A 22,266-nucleotide genomic window follows, 5' to 3' on the forward strand; every position below is an offset into this window, starting at 1 on the left:
GATATTAGCAGTGGTATCACAATGGTAAATTTCACACTAAACCTTTGACTTGTCTCTAATATGCAGTGTGCATTGATATATACCTCTTCTGCATTAGTTTATTAGTATGCAGCAACTTAGTTTTCCAAGATAGAAGGAGAAGCACTGCAAGTTAGCAGACCTGATTGAGGGCCAAATTTATCTGAAGGCAATGCTGAAGATGTTAACCTTTTCTTTTATAGCAGACCGCAAAAGCTTTTGCACGATTCATAGCACAGGATATTTAAAAAGCTGGCCGCCAACAAAAATGGGACTAGATGAAGACAATGAGCCAGATAATGAAGGCTGTAACTTAAGCTGTCTTGTTGCAATTGGACGGTTACATCCTCATGTAGTTCCTCAACCAGTCAATGGCGAGATCCGGGTTAAACCTACAGAATATGTCTCTCGACATGCAATAGATGGGAAGTTTGTTTTTGTAGATCAGAGGTAAGAATAAGTTTACAATTATTCCAGTTACCAAGAAAATTATATCATGCTACTTGCTACATAGCCTGATAAGTTATTTATTTACAAGCGAGCCATTGTATTAGTATGAAAATAAAATTGTAAATCGTAACTCTTCTGTTGTACTTTATAAATAGTACTAATCACAAACTACTTTCATGTAAAGATAGTTCCAATGGGATTGCATTATAAATTATTTATGCCCTCATATTATACACTACTGACTCATTAACAAGTCTAACCAAAGCAAAATTATGTTGTACATTTTAAAAACAAAATAATACAAGGGTGGGGACCTTGATTGCCACAAAGATGAATAAATTCAAAGATGAATTCTGCTCTGCAGATTCTTGATAGAATTTTCTATATGGAATGATCTAAGGAGATATACTATAATAATAGTTTAAGCATATGCTTAAAGTTAAGGATGTGCTTTAAAGTGCTCAACTGAATTCGTGCCTTAATAGGGAATCTCTCAGAAATGACTCTGGTATAGAGTTTAAAAGATTATTAATCTTTTAACGTATCAGAATCTTTGAAATGGAAACTATGTGCAATACTTCAGCAAAAATCACGTAAACTACTGATATCAGCAGTATGGTTTGGTTTTATTCCTTCTTAGGTTTTGGTTTCAATCATGTTCCTGTGTTTAGCTTTTGTTCACAACTTGTCCTAGAGCAGAAGTTTTCAAACTGTGGGGCATGCTGCCCTAGGGGGTGCGGAGGAATGGGGGGGTGAGGGTGAGGGAGAAGGGGAGCTGCAATGCCAGCCATGCGAGGCGGAGGGAGGGAACGCCACTTCCATACCCTGACTCACCTCAGTGGTCCACCAAGCCTGTGAGTCAATGTCAACATCCACTGCTGTGGTGCTGATTTCCACTCCATGCCCAGCGCTGGCTCCCCCCCAAAGACCGTTGCATGTGCCTTCCCCACCCTGAAATCCAAGGGGCAGATGTTTCTATTTTTGTCTGGGTTGGTGGGGGACGCAACCAAAAATTGTAACTCAGTGTGGGGGGCACAGCTCAAAAAGTTTGAAAACCGCTGTCCTAGAGCATGGGTTGTCAATCTAGGGGTCACAGACAAATCCAGGAAAAGTACCTTCTTTTTCTTTCGAGGTAGGTGAGAAGGGGGATCTTGAAACTTTCAGGTCATGCATGGAAAAGATCGAGAATCGCTATCCTAGAGTGTTTGCTTTTATTTGCTTATCTTTTGGACTACAACATTGTTTTGGGAGCACTTCAGAATTTTGCCCTTTCAGTCAAATATATGTTATGATATGTAAGTACCTTCAGATCTTCTAAATACCACACAATTTAACTACACCATTAAATGTTTAATTTGGTCATGTTTAGTTGCACTATTTTTGTTTCCTCTCTCTGTCGTATTTTCCTCCTCCTTCCCTGTGGCAACCAATTCAGAATCTGAGGAAGAGAGAGACCTCTGCACATCCCAAATCATCATAGTTTTCTATCCTATTCCTTATTTAATGCTCAGTCCCCTGGAGAGGAACTTGCCTTTCCAATGTTCAAAGATGGAGAAGATGGAAGGGATTGTAGCAGGGTCTCCGTTGGTCCACCCAGCCACTGGGGGGCGGTGGAGAGCTACTGCCTCGCCGAAAGGCCTTGGTCACACCTTTCTTTTGATGGGGAGTTAGTGGAGGGAGGTGTGCCAGCACGAGTCAGTGGCGCGCCCCTCAGGTAGGGGGAGCGCCGGCACGAGTCAGTGGTCTTTACAGAGGTTCTGCCACCTGAGGCGGGGTGGCTGGGGTAGGGGAACGCAGGCCCACCCAACTCCACTGCGTTCCAGCCAGGGCCCTGACAGTGGCGGGGCAAGGGTCTGTGGGGATCCGTCCGCAACACGCTGACCAAATACTGACTCACCACACTGTCCAGTTCTGCCCTTTGGCTACTTCCTACCTGGTCTCTCAAGTGGGTCCCTCTGGTTCCTCCAACTCATCGGGATATTCAGCCGCCGGTAGCTCCAGCTCACCCTCAGCATCAGGCTCGCTCTGGTTTGGGTCACTGCCTGGCTCCTCCAGTTCCTCGAGGTACTCTGCAGCCAGCAGTCCTGGTAGCCTGAGTCCTTCCTCAAGGTCAGGTTTCCCCTGGTCGAGGGCCTCCCCTGGCTCGGGTCTGCAGGGAACAGCCAGCAGTCTGTGTCTGTCTCCCTCCCTGGTGCAGCCCTGGCTGGGCTAAAGGCCCTGCCTTTTGTACTTTCTGTTCCACCCCCTTCCCTTCCGGGGGGTGGAGTAAGCTTGGCCTGGCCCCGCCCACTCAGGCTGAGAGAGTGGCTCTTTACCCTCTGGTTTGGAGGGAGGCCACCCTGGCTCCCTACAGAGATTCACTAGCATATAGAAACTCATGCAGATCTACTGTAAACATCAGTGATGCACTTCCTGTTCTATTTCTTAATTATTTTTTTCTTTCTCATAAGTGAGTTGCTTTATTATTATGTCTGTAGCTCAACTGAAAATAGTTGGCACAGTTTCTGGTTTTCCAGGGTTATCTACATTATAGCTGCTAAAGCCAATGGCATCCAGTGACCTAACAATGTAAAACTATCCCCGCACAAGTAATTTCCATGCTAATGCACGGTAGTAGTAATGCAAGGCGTATGGTATTTTGAATTCAGTTTGCTGTGTTGTAAGCTGTATTTATAATGTAGAGTTTCTAAAGCAATACGTAGAAAAATTTGAGGACCATCTTGGAAGTTGCTGCACACTCTGGTCCTGATCCAGAAAAGAAGGTAAGCACAAATTGAATCAGAATAAGGGTGCTCAGCACATTGCAAGATTCAGTCCCTAATCTGGTCTTGTGACATTCAGGAGTCTATTATTCTGCACAGGTATAGAGCAGTTTAAAAAAATACTTCCATCATGCATTAGGGTTTATGTGCATGCATTGACTCCAAGCTTAGGATATATAGAGACCTTTGTTATTGGAATGTCAAACCCAGATATCCCTAAACCTCTCTCCAGAATTAACAGCAGGATCCTGGAGTGCTTGAAGTTTTCCGATGAGGAAGTGAAAATAGGTTGGCTTTGAAGAAAAAATTCTAGTGAAACAAAAGCCTTGTATAATGTCACACACTCCTATATTCCTGTCTGATTATAGTGGTAGTAAAGATGTAAAGTCAGGTATCTCAGTGCTAAATCAGTAATATGTATCCATCGTATCTCCTCTTTACTTTTTCTGTTTTTTTTTCATTCTCCGTCATCTTTTGCTCCTCCTTTAAGGCCTTTCAGCAAAGATTGGGAAACACTCCTATCTAAAATACTAAGATTGACAAAAGCAGTCTTTATGACCAGGGCCGGCTCCAAGTTTTTTGCCACCCCTAGCAAAAAAAATTTCCCGGCCCCGCCCCAACTCCGCCCCTTCCCCTCCCCATTCCAACCCCTTCCCCAAATCCCCAGCCCTGCCTCCTCCCCTGGGCGCCCCGCATTTCCCCTCCTACCCCTCCCTCCCAGGCAAGCCTAGGGGGGAGAAGCTGAGCGGCAGCAGGCTCGAGGGAGCAGGCAGCAGTGGAGCGGAGGTGAGCTGGGGGGAGGGGGGGAGCGTTTCATCTGCGCTTCCCCCACCGGGTTACTTCCTGCGGCCCTCCCCGTGCCCCCCACCACCGCAGCTCACCTCCGCTCAGGTCCGGCTCCTGGCTTTTTGCACCCCAAGCAAAAAAAAAAAAAAAAAAAAGGAACCGGATTGCCGCCCCTTGGAAAGTGCCGCCCCAAGCACATGCTTGGAGTGCTGGTGCCTAGAGCCAGCCCTGTTTGACGCAACAGAATCCTGGGTACACAAAGGAAGAAAACAGATTTTAGAACTTTAGAAGCCTGAATGCTCTTGTTAAAATATTGTTTTCAGTGTTGTAGCTGTGCTGGTACCAGGAAATGAGGGGAACCAGGCAGGTGAGGTAATGTCTTTTATTGGACCAACTTCTGTTGGTGAAAGAGGCAAGCTTCCGAGCTACATAGCGCTCTTCTTCAAGTCTAGACTTGAAGAAGAGCGCTATGTAGCTTGAAAGCTTGTCTCCCTCACCTACAGAAAGTTGGTCCAATAAAAGATATTACCTCACCCACCTTGTATCTAGCTAAAATGGCATTTTGTGTCCTCAGGCTTCCTCAGTACCTTGTGGCCTGCTACCAGAAGGCTTTAGCCAATTCTAAACACTCCAAATTACAATTTACATCCAAGGCTTGGTAATTGGAAGTGCTTTTGTATCTGTAGATGACCCATCAGTATAAACTATTTCAGAGAAAGTTATTGGTATTCTATGTTTTTTGTTTTTAGCTTATTTCAAAATTAAGGTACAAATAATGGAAACTTTCAGTTTCTCCCCTAAGTTAAAATAATATATTATACGGTATTGTTTTATAACTGAGTAGGGGGCATGGGTACATGTTAATAATACTGATGTACCATTTTATTTTAAAAAATTGTTTGGGGTTTTTTTGTTTGGTTTTGGTTTTTTTAGGGCAACAGCCATTCTGGCATACTTACCACAGGAACTTCTAGGCACTTCGTGTTATGAATATTTTCATCAAGATGATATAGGACATCTTGCAGAATGTCACAGACAAGGTAAAATGATTTATAATTCAGTGTTAAGAATGAGGGTTTTGGTTTCAATAAGTCAAAACAGTCAAAATATATATTAGTCTTCCTGATATTTCACACACAAATAACAACAAAGGGATAAGATTTTTTCAGGTTGGCAAACGTTAGATTTTTCTTGCATGAAAAGGACTTTGTTTGATATACACTGAACAGTGTAACTATCCTAAGCTAAAGTTAAATTAGTATGGAGTCTTCTAATTTGCACTTCAGGTACAAAGATAAAAAAAAGTATTAGAAATAGTGCTGTTCTCTGCACCAAAAAAAAAAAAAAGGGGCAAATGAAACTGGGAGGATCTGCATCAAATCTTTACTCTTCATGTATTCAGTGTGCAGGTCTGAAAAACTAGGGTTGTTCCTTATGTCTCCCTATTTTTAGTTTTACAGACAAGAGAAAAAATTACAACTAATTGTTACAAGTTTAAAATAAAAGATGGCTCTTTTATTACCTTGAGGAGTCGCTGGTTCAGTTTCATGAACCCTTGGACCAAAGAAGTAGAATACATCGTCTCAACGAATACAGTTGTTTCGTAAGTATTTTCTTCTAGCAGATGCCCTTGAACATCAGGAGTGTAGCCATGCTTCAAGTGTAAAATCATGGGAGTTGCTCCAAAAATGTGTACACATCATATATTACATAAAGCATATGAGCTTAATAATGGCTAGCCTTACAACAAAAGGAATGAAATCTAGAAATTAGCTGATCTTTTATTACAGTTTGTATAAATCTAAATAAATAATGTACAGAGTAAGACACTGGGCCCCTAATCTTTTCATTGATTGTACATGGGTGCATTGTTTACCCACGTGGAGCCTCCATTTTCTTCTCTGGAGTTCTGTGATGATGCAGGGGTGTGCCCCTGCACAATGAATTGTTTGATCAGATCCTGGATCAGCTGCTCGCTCCTGTTAGGAGAAAAGCAGTTTGGGCTCAGTAATGCATGCTTGAGGAGCCATAAGGGTTTTTGTTTTTCCTTTAGGATTGTTTTTAGTATATTATGCAGCTGTTGCTACTTAATGTGTCCTACAGAACTCTTATTGATTTATATAGCCCTACCGTATGTGTCATTCACTATGGTTACCTCCATGGTGATGACTAAATTTGTCTTATAAATCGCAAACGTTGAAACTTCCCCCTTATAACTTGCTATGTATATTTAGCACTTACAGCTATTTTATCACAGTTTCTTCCTGTTGATTTCCTCAGCACCAATGTACTTGATGGTGGAGATGCAGCCTTTCCGCAGCTTGCAGCTTCTCCGCACAGCATGGACAGTGTACTTCAGGCTGGAGAAGGTAACTACAGTATAGTGAGAAGCTTGCGCTTGCTAGCCAGCAATCATTAATAGACTTTCCTTGGTTACTGAATTAACCCTGTGTGCTCCAGTTTGTTTCTGTCATCCACCCGAGATTATTAATCACTTGGAAGATGATAGGTGTACACTGTACTTAACATATATAAGTTCCAAGAAGGGCTCTGCCCCAGTGAGGTTAAATCTATTTTAGATAGAAACATACAAATAGTGACTGAAGAGCCAGAGTGAGTGCATGCACTCCTAGGGCTCAGTGGTGGAAGGCTGTAAGGAGAGATTTGGAGGAGAGGAAAGGTGTTTGCCGCATGAGGGCTGCTCCACGTGTAGGTCACTTTTTTATTTTTGGAAAAGACACCTGTTCTGATCCTGAGCTGTGGCCAAGGAGCACATGGTGCAACTCAGCTTAATCCTTAGCATCCCTAATCCTATCTTTAAGATCCCCCCAGTTCTAGATCTGTCCTACCACTTTTCCAGTGCCAGACACGAAAGCTGCTCTAATTTATGCTTGTTCCCTACGAACAGCCCCAAGGGGCTGTTAGGGCAGCTAGGGATCAGCCATACATGGGAGATACCCTGGTCATTTCATTGGCACATGGCAGCAGGGTTGGGAGGCTTGGTGACATAAGAGCTGCTACTGTGACTGTATGCCACATGAGGATCCCTCTGTTCTGGGGAAATCCTGTAGTAGCCAGTTGAGCTGGCTTTACAACAGTTTTGTGTTAAATAGAGCGGCAGAAATCTGCCCCAAAGTACTGAAAAATGAGTCAGGACTAGGGGCACTGGCCACTAAGAAGAGAGGATTGGCCAAGAATGTATGACCTGTGAGGTGGTGTGGAAAGGAACAGGAGCTGAGCTGTAGGCAAGGATGTGGCTGCATTGCAGTAGTTCTGGCTGCATTTAGTGTGTGGTGTTTGGGATCTTTGAAGATGAAAGGTGGTATATAAGCGGCTTTATTATTTTAAAATCTGTAATACAAATTTATTTTTCTTCTTAGATTAGAAAAAAATCCTATTAGAAAATATGCAGCAAAATATTTCAGACGGAAAAGTTGAGGTGGCGTTAGCATGGGTTTATGAGTTCAAGTTTGGGCCAGCAGTGATTCGTGCTGTGACCTGGCACACAAGCTTGCAGCACCACTCAAGTTTGGCCCACCCACCCCTCCATCATGATGGAAGGACAGCCAGGCCAAATTTGGGTGAGTGGCATTGGGGTCTCAGTGCCGCTCAGAATTTATGCCTGCCATCAGTAGTGCGGAGAATGCTTTTACCACCCTGGCTGGGCCCAGATCCCACCATCGGCACCACTGGCATCGTGCAGGGCCTGAGGCAGCTCACCATGCCAAGAGCCCAAAAGTAGAAGCGGGGTTGGGGATACCACTCCCACTGGCGTGGCTCTGGAGCTTAGGGAGAGGCAGGACTAGGAGTGGTCCCCTGGTTGCAAGCAGGGCAAAACCCCTCCATCTGCACAGGGAGGATAGTGGCCCCACAGTTCTTGGCCCGCTGTATTCCCCCCAGCCCTCTACTGAGTTGAGATGTGATTTGTAAGGCTGACTTTAAGGACCTGATTCTTCAAGGTGCTGAGCTTCCCCAATTCCCATTGACTTCAACCCAAAGGGTTCCTGGCAAGGTTGCTAGTATGATTTGTTAACACAGAAGACCATTAACAATTGCACACAATCAATACTCTATCACGTCCTTATTATTTTAGTTCATTTTATGTCAGTCCTTCCTCTACTTCCTTCATTGTGCCCTAGAATAGAGCAAACTCCTCCTGGCTTCCCCATAAGTGCTATTCAAGTGCCACGTCCGTATCAGAATAACAAACAGCAAGAACATAATGTTCAGGTCCCCTGTTGCTTTTTACTCCCTTGTCAGACATTTACAGTTACCCTAATGGACGTGATTTAAAAGTTTAGCAGGTAACTGTAAATTATTCCCTGTTGGCGGTGGTGTTCTGCTAACATGCTGACATGATAGTACTGTGTTTAGTGTGTGTCAATCCTCTCTCCCCCTGACTGAAATGTGTATAGACAGTAGATGAGCAGCTAATATTAAGTATTCAGCACTAACAGTCTGGGCAAGGTGCACCCAGCTGGGCTGGGCCGGCTCACTCATTCAGCAAGCCATTGGATATTATAGATGTGTTATTAGATATATAAGTCCGGAGTCTGAGCTGCATCTCCTAAGCTAGGCCCAGAATTCACACCCATCGTATTCTGGTTCCAACCCCCAGCATAAGTTAGAGCAGCCCTGTGGCCTCCTCTCCTGCCCCTCCTCTTTAAAAACCTTGCATAATCTCTTTCCCTTATTATGTGTGTGATCTTACAAATATTGTTCCATATTTTAGGTGGCACAAAAAGGACCCTTCCTACAGTTCCTGGTATTCCAGGTGGAACAAGAGCTGGGGCAGGTAAAATAGGTAGAATGATTGCTGAGGAAATCATGGAGATTCATAGGTGAGAGAAACTGGTGTTCTGCTCTAATTTAATAGATAATAATTTTTTTTAAAGGGGAAAGTAAGAAATACCCTACCTTTTTGATTTCCATAAGCACCAAGTATTACTATGCAGTTGCAGTGTAGTGGGTATTTTCCATTACAGTGAAACTTTATCTGTATTAAGGGTACACGGACATGGTCAAGTCAGAAATTACAACATTATCGAGAAATATAATTTGATCTCATTTTTCAGTTTTTCTTCTTACGGTTAGTCTTTTAGAGTAATCTGTGTGCACGATTACTGTAATGATCTGATTACTAGTCACTGTAATCACTTACTTTAATAACCTTGGAAGAGGCAGAAAGAGAGCAGCTAACAGTGAAAGAGGTTAGCTCTGGAGAGAGGTCAATGAAGCAAATAGTCTGGGGAAAAAAGTTAAGTTTCACAAGCATAAACTGTATGGCCCCTGAATGCCAAAGAATGTTGAATTCTTGAATGTTGAAGGTACCAAGAAGTAAAGATTAATAGATAACCTGCAGCAGAACAAGGAATACTAGGACCAAATGCAGAGGTGATTTATCAATTGATGTAAGTTACATTCAGGACTCAAATACAGGATACTGCTCGGGGGAGGGAGAGCTGGGCTGGGAGGGCACCCTGCAGCTGGATTCTGGGGAAGTAAGGGGTGTGGGTCTGGGCCAGTGGGTGCCCCATGGCTGGGCTCTGGGGAGAAGGGGATGCGGGTGTCTGAGATCGGAAGGGCAGAGTTTTCCTCCAAGATGGGCCCAGCTGGCACGTGTGACACATCCAGACTGAGACATCTAACAAAGAAACAGGAACTGGGTTGTCGCAGGAGTTTCTTTAACACACTACTCCCGGGGGGGAATTTTTGTTGTCTGTATTGTTACAGACATACTTGCTGAAAGGTAATTTGAAATAAATTACCAAAATAATTGAAACTGGCATGATTATATTGTGTTATTTTGTCAAACAAAATATGCAGAATTTTAAAATATTGTGCGCAGAACTTTTAATTTTTTGGTGCAGAATTCCCTCAGGAGTAATACAATGCATGGAGAGAGCTAGGTGCCTAAAATTGGGATTCCTAGAAGTCAGCATGCTGAGTGGGGAGCCACTTAAGCTAGCCAGTAGGAAATGCTGAGGAGTGGGGTATGGCCTAAGCCCCACCCCCAAAGGGAGTTCAATTTTGTGAACACTGATGGTGTCTAAATGTTGAAATTAAGTACTTAAGGTTCAATTAGACATCAAAACCCCCTGGGAATCTAGCCCTAAGTGAGTTGACTAAGGTCACACAAGCAGTCTGTGGCAGAGGAAGTTGACCCCCAGATCTACTAGGAGGCTAGTGCCTTAACCACTGGACCATCCTTCTTCTCTAAGATACTAGTATCTGCCCTTGTCAGTTCTGTTCATACAGGCAATACCAGTAGTTAGCAAAATGGATAAACATTTTTGTAACAATGGAGAATAAATTCCTGCTATGTGTCTTAGTTCATTAAAATTTCCCACTATGCTTGAATGTCAGTCCTAAATATTTCCAGTAGGTGGCCACAGGTGCCACACAAGCCATGTCATATTTCATGCTGGGATAAAATGGCTTGTTAGTGGCCTGGAGTGGGCTGGATGCAGTTGACTACCAGATGTCTTGTGGCAATCGATTTAAAAGTGAAACGGTATGGCGTTAGACCACTAATTAGTCCTCCATAGGAGACAATAGTTCACTGTCTTGCACTTCAGGAATAATCTATTATTTTACTCTCTGACATTCATTTCTGAAGTGTAAAAATTAGACTAAGACCAGTTTGAAGTGTGGTTTTGTTATGTGAAGGGACTCTAAAATTGGCATGGGAGGGTGGCATGTTTGTGTATGTCTGATTCCAGCCCAAATTTGGTCAGTTGAATGTGTTTTAGAATGGCCAGACCTGTAAACTCAGCTTGGGATCTGAAAGTAAAGCTTGCTGACTCGGGATGGGGATGACAGGGTGCAGAAAAGATTAAAGAAGGCCATCTTTCCACCGGTCAAGCCCCAAACATGAAGGCTGTTCTAATTTACCCTACTGTCAACAGTCTTAAATAAGGGGCTGTTTTATATGGCTGGTCCCCAGCTGCCATAAAGGAGGTCCCTATCATGTTCCCTGTACCCAGCTAAATTCCCCTTCTCTAGCAGCTGGGATGGTGGTTGTCATAGGACCTGCTACAATGAGCTCTCTGGCATATGAGGTTTCTTGCTGCATGAATCCTCCAGTGGAAAAAAACAAGAAAATCTCACACATCCAATAATGATTCTGCAGCTTTAGTTCATAATCCTGATGATGCACAAGCCAGGACAAATTCCAGATCCTTTTTCCATAGCTTTGTTGATGCTGAAGGCACAAGAGGAGTAAAAACTAGTTAAATGTTTTTATCACTTCAGTGATGCACAAAGTGTTATATAGGAAAATAACATTTTTACATAGTTGCTTTTGTGACCCTCCCCCCGCCACATTTTTTAAATTAAAAAAGCCAAATCCAAGGCTGAGCAAAGACTTTAAAAGTTTCCACTACTTTTAATAGCTGTAAAACAGTCTATTGAAGCTCATTTTAAATAGCATTTTGTACTATTATTCATCTTACTAACAGAAACAAAGTACTTCGGATTGTATACACTCCACCACTCTTGTTTTCCTTTCAAGTGGAGAGAGCCCTGGTTTAGTTCCAGTGCTCTTTCACCAGCTGTTTCTATTTTCCTCTACTGCCTTCTGTTCACAATCTTCCCACTGAAACTCTGCCATGGTAAATGAGTTTCCCACTTTAAAAAAAAAGTTTGGCATTTCTGATGCTAAGAGGATCCTTTTTACAAATTATCACATGGGAACTACCCCACTCTATTTTCTCTAACTGTACAGCCAGCAAGTCTACAACTCCCTAGCATTTCCGCTAATGTGCAAAACATTCAATGCTAGCATACCAGGTTGGGGAAATCCTGAACTAAGTAAAAATAGTGTGACTTTGAAATGTCTCTCTTACTGCATGCTCACTACACCATAGGGATAAAAACAAATGCCCAGTATACCTGTCATGATAGCTTATTGAAAAAAAATTAGGAAGGAAAATATAATGAAGAAGTTTGTCCTATTAACATCTCAAAGCATATAGAAACTGTATAAGTCTGGCTCTTTTTTGGGTCTCCCATACAGCAATTTTATTGTTTGGACATTGTGGGCCAGACCTTTCTTCAGCTTGTATAAATATGCAAATTTACATCAGCTGAGGATCTGACTGTGTACTGCTTAAAAATATTTCCTACAGAGGCTGTGCAAGAAAATGGAATAGGGGAGAGCTGAAGTTTATAATCTGAGCAAATTGGACTATGCCAAATTCATGTAATTGTTTCAGCTATCTACGTTGTTGAGGGTAATAGTGGCAGCAGTGTTTAATTAATGGACAGACTAGCACTACCAACCTCATACCAACAGAAAAAGAGTGATCACAGAGGATAAACCTGATGTTAAAGGCACTTGGAGATTCACTTGACCGTTAGTCTGTTGCTGGCAGTGAACATTCAAGTATCCACCAACATGATTCATTGTTCTCTAGATGAATAGTACATTAATTGCATCATTTTGCATTGCCTCTTTCTAATTTTAATGACATTGGTTTGAAAGGATAAGAGGGTCATCACCTTCCAGCTGTGGTTCCAGTCCATTGAACATTACCAGCACACCACCCCCTGATACGTCTTCTCCAGGAGGCAAAAAGGTGAGAATAAAAGTTTTTAAAATTAGAATCAGTAGTAGTAATTGAATTATTTGTCACATGTTTCATAAATCTGACTATCTGATCCCTTGGCTGCCCAAGTCTGGGGTAGCAGAACCTAGCATACTTAAGTTTTTGAGTATTTATACATAATGAAACAGCTTCAACAGGATAGATGAAGAGAGACCCATCCCAGAATGCCCATATTGGTTTGAGCATTTACCTGCTATATGGGAGACTCAGGTTCAAATTTCTATTCCAAGTTAGGCAAAGTGGAGACTTGAATCTAGATCTCCCACATCCCAGGTGAGTGCTCTAACCACAGGGCTGAAGGGTGTTGCGGGTGGGGAGCACAATCTCCATTTGTGGTTTTGGGAATAACATTTCCAAATTTCCTTTTTTTACACAACAAAAAGTGTTTAAAAATGCCCAAAATCAAAATGAAATGTTTTGTTTAACCCAATGCCTGCTTTTTGTTTGTTTCATGAGAAAACCAAAGCATTTTAGTTTAGGATTGATCAGAAATGAAGAAGGTTGGTTGGTTTGTTCAGTGACCCCTACATTGCTATGATACATATCAGCTTTAGCCCTAAAATTAGACCTCCTACTGTGAGCACAGTGCATTAGTCTAGAATAGGGCTGTCAATTAATTGCAGTTAACGCATGCAATTAACGCAAAACAAATTAACACGTTATTTTTTTAACAAGAGTTAATCGCATACCTCTGAAGACAGGACTCGGCGGCAGCCGAGCAGGGAGGGAGGGAAGCACCAGCTGCGGCAGCAAGCAGGAGGTGGCCAGGAACAAGAGACTGCAGGTGATTTGGGAGACCTGGTCAAACACCTTCCAGTGGGGAGAGAGGAGCCCGGCCCCGCGCCGGCTGCCCCATCCCCTCCCTGTTGGACAGGGCCTGCCTTAGGGATGGGCAAGAGGGGCCACTGGCCAGGACACCATGCTCAAGGGGGCGCCACTGCATGCCTCCAGGGCACGGGTGCCCTGCCTCCCACCGCCCTGCTCCACTGCTGTTCCTGCCTCCCCCCACCACCATGGAGCTGCCCCAGCCAAGCTGCTCTGAACTGGGAGACTGCCTCCTGTCTGTTGTGCAGGTCTTCCCCTGCCCATGTACCTGATGGCGGCTGAGCTGGGGTCAGGGAACACGGGGGAGCCTATCTGCTGCTGGCTCAGGAGTGAGTGCTACCAACAGCAGCTGCTGCTGGCTGAAAAAGTGTTCAGGTTCCTGAGTGCTCTGCTTAAAGAGGCAGCGCGCGCACACACACACACACACACACACGTAATAAAAAAAATAATATGAAGTGAGCCCTGTACATTTTGTATTCTGTGCTGTAATTGAAATCAATAGATTTGAAAATGTAGAAAACATCCAAAAATATTTAAATAAATGGTATTCTATTATTAACAGTGCGATTAAAACTGATTAATCGGGACTATTTTTTTTAAATTTCACGATCAATCGCGATTAATTTTTTTAATCATTTGACAGCCCTAGTCTAGAACAGTGTGACCTATATTGGGACTGGAGTGGAGCGGGGACAGATTTGGAGCGATAAAAGCAGTTCCAAGAAGTTCAGTACATACAGATAAAGGCTACTGAGCAGCACCTCTTACAGCAAGCACATTACATCCGTCCTCCAAGAGCTGCATGAGCATTCCTTTAGTCCTCTAGTTCAGGGGTCAAACACACGGAATTATTTGCTGCAGCTCGCCAAGCTTCCCACGCCCCTCCCCCCCGGAGTTATTTCCTGCTGGTGCCAACCTCCCCTCATCCACCACCCCCTCCCCAGCACGCCGCGTCCCCGCTCCTCTGCCTACCTCCAGGCACTGCTGTTTGGCGGCGCTTAACGCTTTCCAGGAGGGAGGAGGCAGAGAAGAGGCGGTGCAAGGGCGGGGATTTGGGGAAGGGGTTGGGATGGGGAAGGGGTGGGAAGAGGCGGGGCAAGGGCGGGACCTCATGGAAGGGTGGAGTGGGGGCGGAGGCAGTGGGAGGTGGGATTTGTACCTTTATATGAAAAGGTGTTAGTGATGCGGCCCTCAAGCCAATGTACTAGTCCTCATGTGGCCCTCGTGGTGATGTGAGTTTGAGATCCCTGCTCTAGCTCCTCTTCTCATGGAGAAATTCTTCTAGAGTGGCTTGTTTCAGAGCTGCAGCAAGAGAGGATTAGACTAAATTTGGGATGATCTGTCACATGGGGGCCTAAAGTTACATGTTTACTAAAAATTGGAGAAGCAGTAGTACGTGCTTAGTACTATGTCTCAAACTTCTATTTCTGATTTTAAATGGGATGTTTTAATGTATTTCTCCCTTCATTGGTTCTTTATTTAAACTATAAATGCATTTACAATACCTTAGGCTTCAGATGCATAAGCATCTTTGCTTAATCTTTGCATAAGCATCTTTGCTTAATCTCACTTACGGGCTAGATTTTTCAGTGGGCTCTGTGCACCTGTGCCTTGAAAATCTCTGGAGAGATGCTCTAGAACCCTTTGTATGCAAGAATTCTATGGCCATGCAATCCCCCGTCTCCTTGTGACAGAGCTGTGTTCCAGTATCTAAACTTTTCATTTTATTAAATTATTTCATAAGAACATAAGAATGGCCATACTGGGTCAGACCAATGGTTCATCTAGGCCAGTATCCTGTCTTCTGACAGTGGCCCATTCCACATGTTTCAGAGGGAAATAAATGAAATGGCAATTTATCGAGTGATCTATCCTGTTTTCTAGTTCCAGCTTCTGGTAGTCAGAGGTTTAGGGACACCAACAGCATAGGGCTGGATCCCTGATCATCTTGACTAATAGCCATTGATGGACCCTATCCTCCATGAACTTATCTAATTATATTTTGAAACCAGTTGTAGTTTTGGCCTTCTCAACATCCCCTGACAAGAAGTTACACAGGTTAACTGTGTGCTGTGGGAAGAAGTACTTCCTAATGTTTGTGTTAAACCTGCTGCCTATTAATTTCATTGGGTGACCTCTGGTTCTTGTATTATGCAAAGGGGTAAATAACACTTCCTTATTCACTTTCTCCAGATTATTCACAATTTTATAGACCTCTATGATGTCCCCCCCCCCCCCCCTTAGTCATTTGTTTTCTAAGCTAAACAGTCCCAGTCTTTTTAATCTCTCCTCATATGGAAGTTGTTCCATCCCCCTTATCATTTTTGTTGCCCTTCTCTGTACTTTTTTCAATTCTAATATATATATTTTTGAGATGGGGTGACCAGAAGTGCACGTAGCATTCAAAGTGTGGGCGTACCATGGATTTATATAGTGGCATTATTTCTAACCCTCCTACTTCCAAAACTAACTTTGAAAATGTGAGCAGGATGTAAACTGCCGTAGGATTTTCTTAAGGCCTGGCCTACACAAAAAAGTTAGATTAACCCAGCTACATTGTGCAGGGGTGTGAAATGTAGTTAAGCTGACATAACCACCAATGTAGGTAGCGTTAGGTCAGTGGAAGAATTCTTCCGTCAACCTAGCTACTGCCTCTTGGGGAGGTGGATTACCTATACTGACAGGAGAACCCTTCCTATCGGCATCAGTAGTGTCTACACTGAAACAGTACGGCTGCAGTGCTTCCAGTGTAGACAAGCCTTATATTCTGCAGAAAGTCTAAAACAATATCCCCCAGAGGTGTGAACTTCCTATTAAGCTGAACGGGGCATTAACTCAAATCTAAGAGTGTCAACACCATTTATCATTTTAGATGATACATCCAACAGATGTTCTTATTGCACCATCTCAAAATGCTTAACATACCTCCACGGCTGACAAAACCCCAACAGGGCCAGATCCAATTTTCCCACAGACTGTTCTGGGGCAATTATACATTGTCAGTACAAAAATGTTTTCAGTATGTCACTACAAATAGTGTGAACTTAATTTAATATCAACAATGAAACTACTGTGCTGATATTTTCATAATTAATGAAAAACCTCCATATTGAAATCAAACTGCTGCAGAATTTAGGCTCATTTTGCTTCTGATTACCTGGGGCCTTCTTTGTAGGAGAAGGTGGGAAGCTGTGGAAAATGCTGTTGGTGAAACCACTTCACATTTAATCAGAGATTATAGAGCTGCAAGCAACCATTCGCTTCCATCTCCCAGAGCAGCTACTGGGGAAAAAGTAAGGAAGTAGGCCATTATTCAGAATGGATGTAGCTGCAGGAAGGAAAGCAATTATTAATTATTTGTATGTCTGTAGCACATAGGAGCCCCAGTCACTGATCAGGGCACCATTGTGTTAGGTGCCATATAAATACAGAACTAAAAGATTGTAAGCTCCTTGGGGCAGGGACCATCTAAGTCTGATACGTGCATGCGGTGTTCCCTTATTCTGTTAATCCTTCAAATGTCTTTTAATCCTATTGGGAAGAGGAGAGGAATTCAAGATATTCTGTGGCCAGGGCCCCAAGAATTTTTAATTTAGTCCTGCCTGGTAATACAGTGTATTTTATCAAGAGCTATATGCTATGTCCTAAGACTGATTCTGCCTCTTTACCACTGGATGTACATATTTATAATATTAGAGTAATGTGATATTCAGATTCTTCCATGTGCATTGGTGTGTTAGTGTGCTAGAGTAAATCTGGATTCTGAGATCTACACAAGAATATTGATAAGTTTTCCCATGATGCTGTGTGTCATAAGCATTAGGTACTTAACAAAAAAGCCTATATCAACAAGAGTCACTGTGAAAATGGTAATTAAAAAACAGTATGGTAAAAAACCTTGTTATGCTAAATATCTCCAGAAATAAAAGCACTTCCCTAGGAAACATGCTGAATGCTAAATATTCTAGTACCCTTCTAAATTTTTTTTAACGAAGTCCCTTTATTGAATGAACTAAACAATGTATGCTGCATGCAAGACTGCAAATGTCGTATCAGTTCAAGGGAATGACCCAGAAAATAGCATGACATTGCCCGGATTACATGTTTTTGCTGGAGGTAAGCAAAAGACAGGTTAAGCAATAGTGGATATCACCTTCACATTGGGTTTGGGTCAGCTCATTATGTAAATAGTTTTATCTATTCCATTCATTTGCTTTCTCATGTAGAAACTCTGTTATGTACAGTGACTTTGTCTAAAGCTTACAACAGAACAAGCTACTAATGAGACCTCCTGATTATTACAAAACTGGTCACCTTAAACATTCTCAATATGATAAAACATACACCCAGACCAACAAATATTCAAATATGAATGCTGACAAAGAGGCTACTAAAGAAGTGGTCTGATTTTCAGAGATGCTGAACACCTGCATTTCCTATTTACTTCATTGAGAGCTGCAGGTGGTAGGTAAACTTTTAAAATTATGTCAGCTATTTAAAGTTGGACCTTAAGTTTGGAAAATATGGGTCTAGGGATAATGTTTTTTGCCCTTTCTGAAAATAAACACAAGATCTTTCTTGCTGAAGACTTGTCAACTTTCAAAGAAAATTGTCTTGCGCCACCTACAGGGGATCACTTAGTGTGCCAGTTCTCACATCCCCAAATGCATTTTTATCAAGCCAGAGATATTATTTCACATAAATTTCCTAAATACAATAGATTCCTCCTAATAGCAATGTTATTAACAACTTTGCTTATTAGCAGCATTTTGCCAGGAACCAGTCCCATCCCATTGACTTTAATGTTAATGAGATTTGTATATTGGCAATAGTGTGATGCCTATGGAGAATTTTTTTGGGAAGAAAGGCCTCAGCTGCAGGCAGGTTTCTGGGGCTGCAACCAGGGAAGGAAGCACTTGGCAGACCTGGCTGGGGACTTGCCACCTACACAAAGGGGGAGGCCTTGCTGGAGTCCTGGCACTGCAGGCTGGGGGCGGGGGTGGGGGCGGGCAGCTTTGGACAGAGCAGCAGTTGGGAGGAAGCTAAAGCTCACTTGCTGGGGAGCTGTACAGTACCTCTCCCTGTGCTCTCCAGGCTGTGCTCTGCCCTGGCACGGAGGGGCTGCAGCTAGAGAAGGAATTGTGGGACATGCTGAGGCTGGGCATAGCTTGTAGAGTGCAGGAGGAATTACAGTGCCGGCAGCCCCTGAGGCCCCAGCATACCTGCTGCCTGTGGAAAGCTGGGCTGCAGCCCCCCTCCCTACTACCGCTGTGCCTGCAGGCAGGGCTGCAGCCAGGGAATGCATGTCCCACCCAGTGCTGCTTTCCCTGATTGTAGCCTACAAACCTGTCTTCTGTTTATTGGCAACTTCCAGATAATGGCAACTTTTTGCTGGGAACAGAAGTTGCTAATAAACAGAATCCAGTGTATACAGAAATTTTAGAAATACGAGTTAATTACCTTTATATGTGTATTGTGTATCAGGTTATAATTACAGCTCTCTCATTTGTGATGTCACCAGCCCCATTATTAGGACCATAGGCTCATTAGGTTAAAGATCAAAGAGATTTATGACAGTACTGATTACTGTACTATTGCTGTAGTAGAGAATTGATTGTAACTACTTTCATTGTCTTGTGACCTTTAGCCCTGGTGCCATGCACCTTACCTTGTTTTTCCTTGCCAGCAAGCTAGTTAATTACTTTAGTATCCTTGTAATGGAAAAGACAAGAACATAACTTCATACACTGTTTATTGCACAATTATTTATTAGCTGAATACACAGCATCTAGATGAGTAGAGGCTGGAGCCTGCTGCTCACAGGAATTGTCCCATTTAAGTCAACAGAAGTATTTGTACAAGTATGGATTTGCAAATTCAAGCCTTGAGACGACAGAAGCGGTTGCCAGAGAGACTGACTAGATGGTCAATGAGAATTCCCTTTACCATTAGGGGAAGATGTTTAATTTGCAACCAACCAACCTCTGTTACAATATTTCAATTCTACTGTGTTTATAAATGTATGAAATATCCCTCAGGCAGTCATATAGCACAATCAATTTTGAATCTCCCTTAAAGTAGCATAGCAAATACGTGCATAGAAACACCCCTCCCACCGTGGGGGCCCTGATCCATAAATAGGGCTCCCAGATGCTACTATTACAAATACATAATAAAGCAGACTGAGAAGTTTACATGTAGCCTTGGTGCTTCTTTGGAACTACTATTTAGCTATATTCTTTCATTAGGATACATGTATATCCTTTAACAGTCATTACCTAAGTAAAAAGAGCAAAAGCAGCCGACTGCTTTTTCTTTATGAAAAAGATTTAATTCCATAATCATACACTCAGGCACTAAAACAACTCAAAAGTGCTTCAGTATTTGGCTAGTATCACCTCAGGCAACATGTAGCAGTTACAAGCCATCATCACCTGGAACCTAGGTGATCATCTAGATTTTGCATCCCAACAAATACACTCGACTATGGATGATCCATCCATTTAGGCTGCAAAGTTGAGTGGGCAACTCACAGGCTTCTACCAAACAAGTCTGATTTATTTTTTGCTAGGTTTGTGGTAACTATAGGATCCATGAAAATGAGATTTGAGCCTCAAACTAATGGACATAAGCCTTGCTGTGCCTGTCCTGTACTTTTGAACATTGAAAGCCAATCATGCTGATCTGTATGGTTTTATAAGAAGGTTGGGTAGAGACTAGAGATTAAGTATGACCTTAATCAAGAGATGAATTTTCATCTCCTTGGCTAAATAGCTAGTGTATTAACCCAGACATTTCAGTGTGAAAATATCCTTGCCAAGAATCAATACAGATGTGGTGCCCTACATTTAATTTTAATAATTACTAGTTTAATTTATTCTCCTTGTACCCACAATGGCAGCAGTGTACTAACTATAGCAGTTCACACATCTCTAAGCCACTGTACAAAAGGAAAATATAACTGTAAAACAACAATCGTGCTGTTAAATCAGTAGGCACAGAAGTTTGCAAGCCAGGCATTCAAAGTAGTGCAAAATAGTAAATTATAGTACAGCTAATTTCATATTACTTTTCAAAAGCTTGGCAATGCAGTCTCTTTAATACAAACCACAGTGACTCAGAGAACACAACATTTTGATACTTCAAATTCTGAATGTATAGCTAATGTTCGGAGTTTCATGGGTCTAGATGACAGACAGAACAGAAGTTATTTGCTCCATTTTCAATAAATGCTTATGAAAGAGAATAGTCACTTGAGACAAATCAATGAGTGACAGCAGCCATATACTTCGCTCTCTTTGTTTAAACAAGTTAGTATTCTAAATATCCTTGCAGTGCCATCAGAAGCCTAGAAATCCCATCAGACTAAAGCTATGGATACACTACACAGCTTGCCACTGTAGTGCTACTAGTGCAGATGATCTAAGCCAACAGGAGCCTTTGTGAACAGCGGTAGCTATGTCGGCAGGAGAGCTTCTCCCGCTGACACAGCATTGTCCACACCAGCACTTAGGTCAGAGTAACTTACATTGCTTGGAGGGGTGGCTTATTCACACCCCTGAGCAACATAATTTATACCGCCATAAACTGTAGTATATACGTAGCTTGAGGCATATTCACAGATAGAGTGTATCATAGAATTCAAATTCCCTAGGAGAAAATACAAAAAGCATAAAAAACCCAAACAGTACCTTGGGAGGAGAACTCACCCCTCTCCAAACTAAACTAAAATGTTACTACAACCTCTACCTATATTACATAACAAAACTTAACAGCGATTGTAACCAGATGCTGTTTCTCTTGCCCCATGAGCCATGATCAAGCGTAGTAATTGCGGTGTTATACCTGCTGCTAGCAGAGTCTGTATTGTACAAAAATCCTTGCAGAGCGTTTCCCAATGGAGTAGTTTCTTATCGTAACCTACACTGGTATAAAGAAACCACCAACTATACGTGCAGCTTTGGCCAGAAATTCAAGGCATGGTGCCAGGGCTCCCCTGGAGGGAAACACTACATTTTGGTTCTAGAAAGAGAGCAGTGGTTCCATTCAATGAAGGAAGGAGTAGGGCTGCTTTAGAAGCAATCTCAGCTGGCGTATCATGGAAGAAACAGAAGAGATCACCACTGAAAATACCATTAAAGCGATTTACTTATGGAGAAACTAGATGTTAATATAAGGCTAAAAAACTGAAGTCTTAGCTATATGGGGATGGGTTTTGATATTACCTGAGTTGTGAATTTAAACAGCTGCAGTTACACCAATAAAATCCCTATGTGGGGGGGACAATCTCTGAGAACAGTGCTTTTTTGTTTAGCTTATGTCACCAGACCAAGTGTCCGAATTCAGGGAAGGGGTTATACCAGTGTAACTACACCATGGTAACACCTAAATCTTTCCCATCTCAAGAAGCCCTTAGTCAAATGGCCTGATTCTCTGCACTAGTATAAATCACTACACACAGAGCAAGGAAGCAAAATGAGAGTAAAAATGCTACCAATTCAGTTTCGTTATTTCCATCCTCTTTGCACTCACTTTACAGATGGAAATAACTAGACAAGTTGCAGGGCAGTGGAGCATCAGGCTATATTTTGCCTAAGTATTATTCTTGTGGATATATTCCTTAGAGCAAGCTCAGAACTAAATGACCTCTAATATAAGCACAACTGAGTAGTTTCAACTAAAATCAATTTTTATTTTTATTTTTGCTTCCTTATTGCCCTTTATATTAGGGCATGGGGCAAAAAAAAAACAACCACCCTCCATCTCTATTCAGGGCATCCGGTAGGGTCTTTGTAATGCAGATACTCACCAATGGA

The 22,266-nt window shown here is 42.5% G+C and overlaps 1 protein-coding gene across 9 annotated transcripts in view; it reads left to right on the top strand.

Annotated features, from left to right (window-relative positions):
• BMAL1 (basic helix-loop-helix ARNT like 1) overlaps window positions 1-22,266 on the top strand; it is a 99,957-nt gene that overhangs the window by 75,183 nt on the left and 2,508 nt on the right. For 6 of the 9 annotated variants that reach the window (XM_065592236.1, XM_065592234.1, XM_042860194.2 and 3 more), the window contains exons 12-17: window positions 222-468; window positions 4,950-5,056; window positions 5,469-5,619; window positions 6,297-6,385; window positions 8,749-8,857; window positions 12,502-12,595. In XM_065592236.1, coding sequence (XP_065448308.1) covers window positions 222-468; window positions 4,950-5,056; window positions 5,469-5,619; window positions 6,297-6,385; window positions 8,749-8,857; window positions 12,502-12,595 — 797 coding nt within the window. Of the gene's footprint in view, window positions 1-221; window positions 469-4,949; window positions 5,057-5,468; window positions 5,620-6,296; window positions 6,386-8,748; window positions 9,428-12,501; window positions 12,596-13,300; window positions 22,251-22,266 lie in introns of those variants that run through there. The other 3 variants (XM_042860195.2, XM_065592238.1, XR_006176839.2) reach the window with 2 other exon arrangements.

Source organism: Chrysemys picta, chromosome 4 (genome assembly GCF_011386835.1).
Source record: "Chrysemys picta bellii isolate R12L10 chromosome 4, ASM1138683v2, whole genome shotgun sequence".
Lineage (NCBI taxonomy): Eukaryota > Metazoa > Chordata > Testudines > Emydidae > Chrysemys > Chrysemys picta.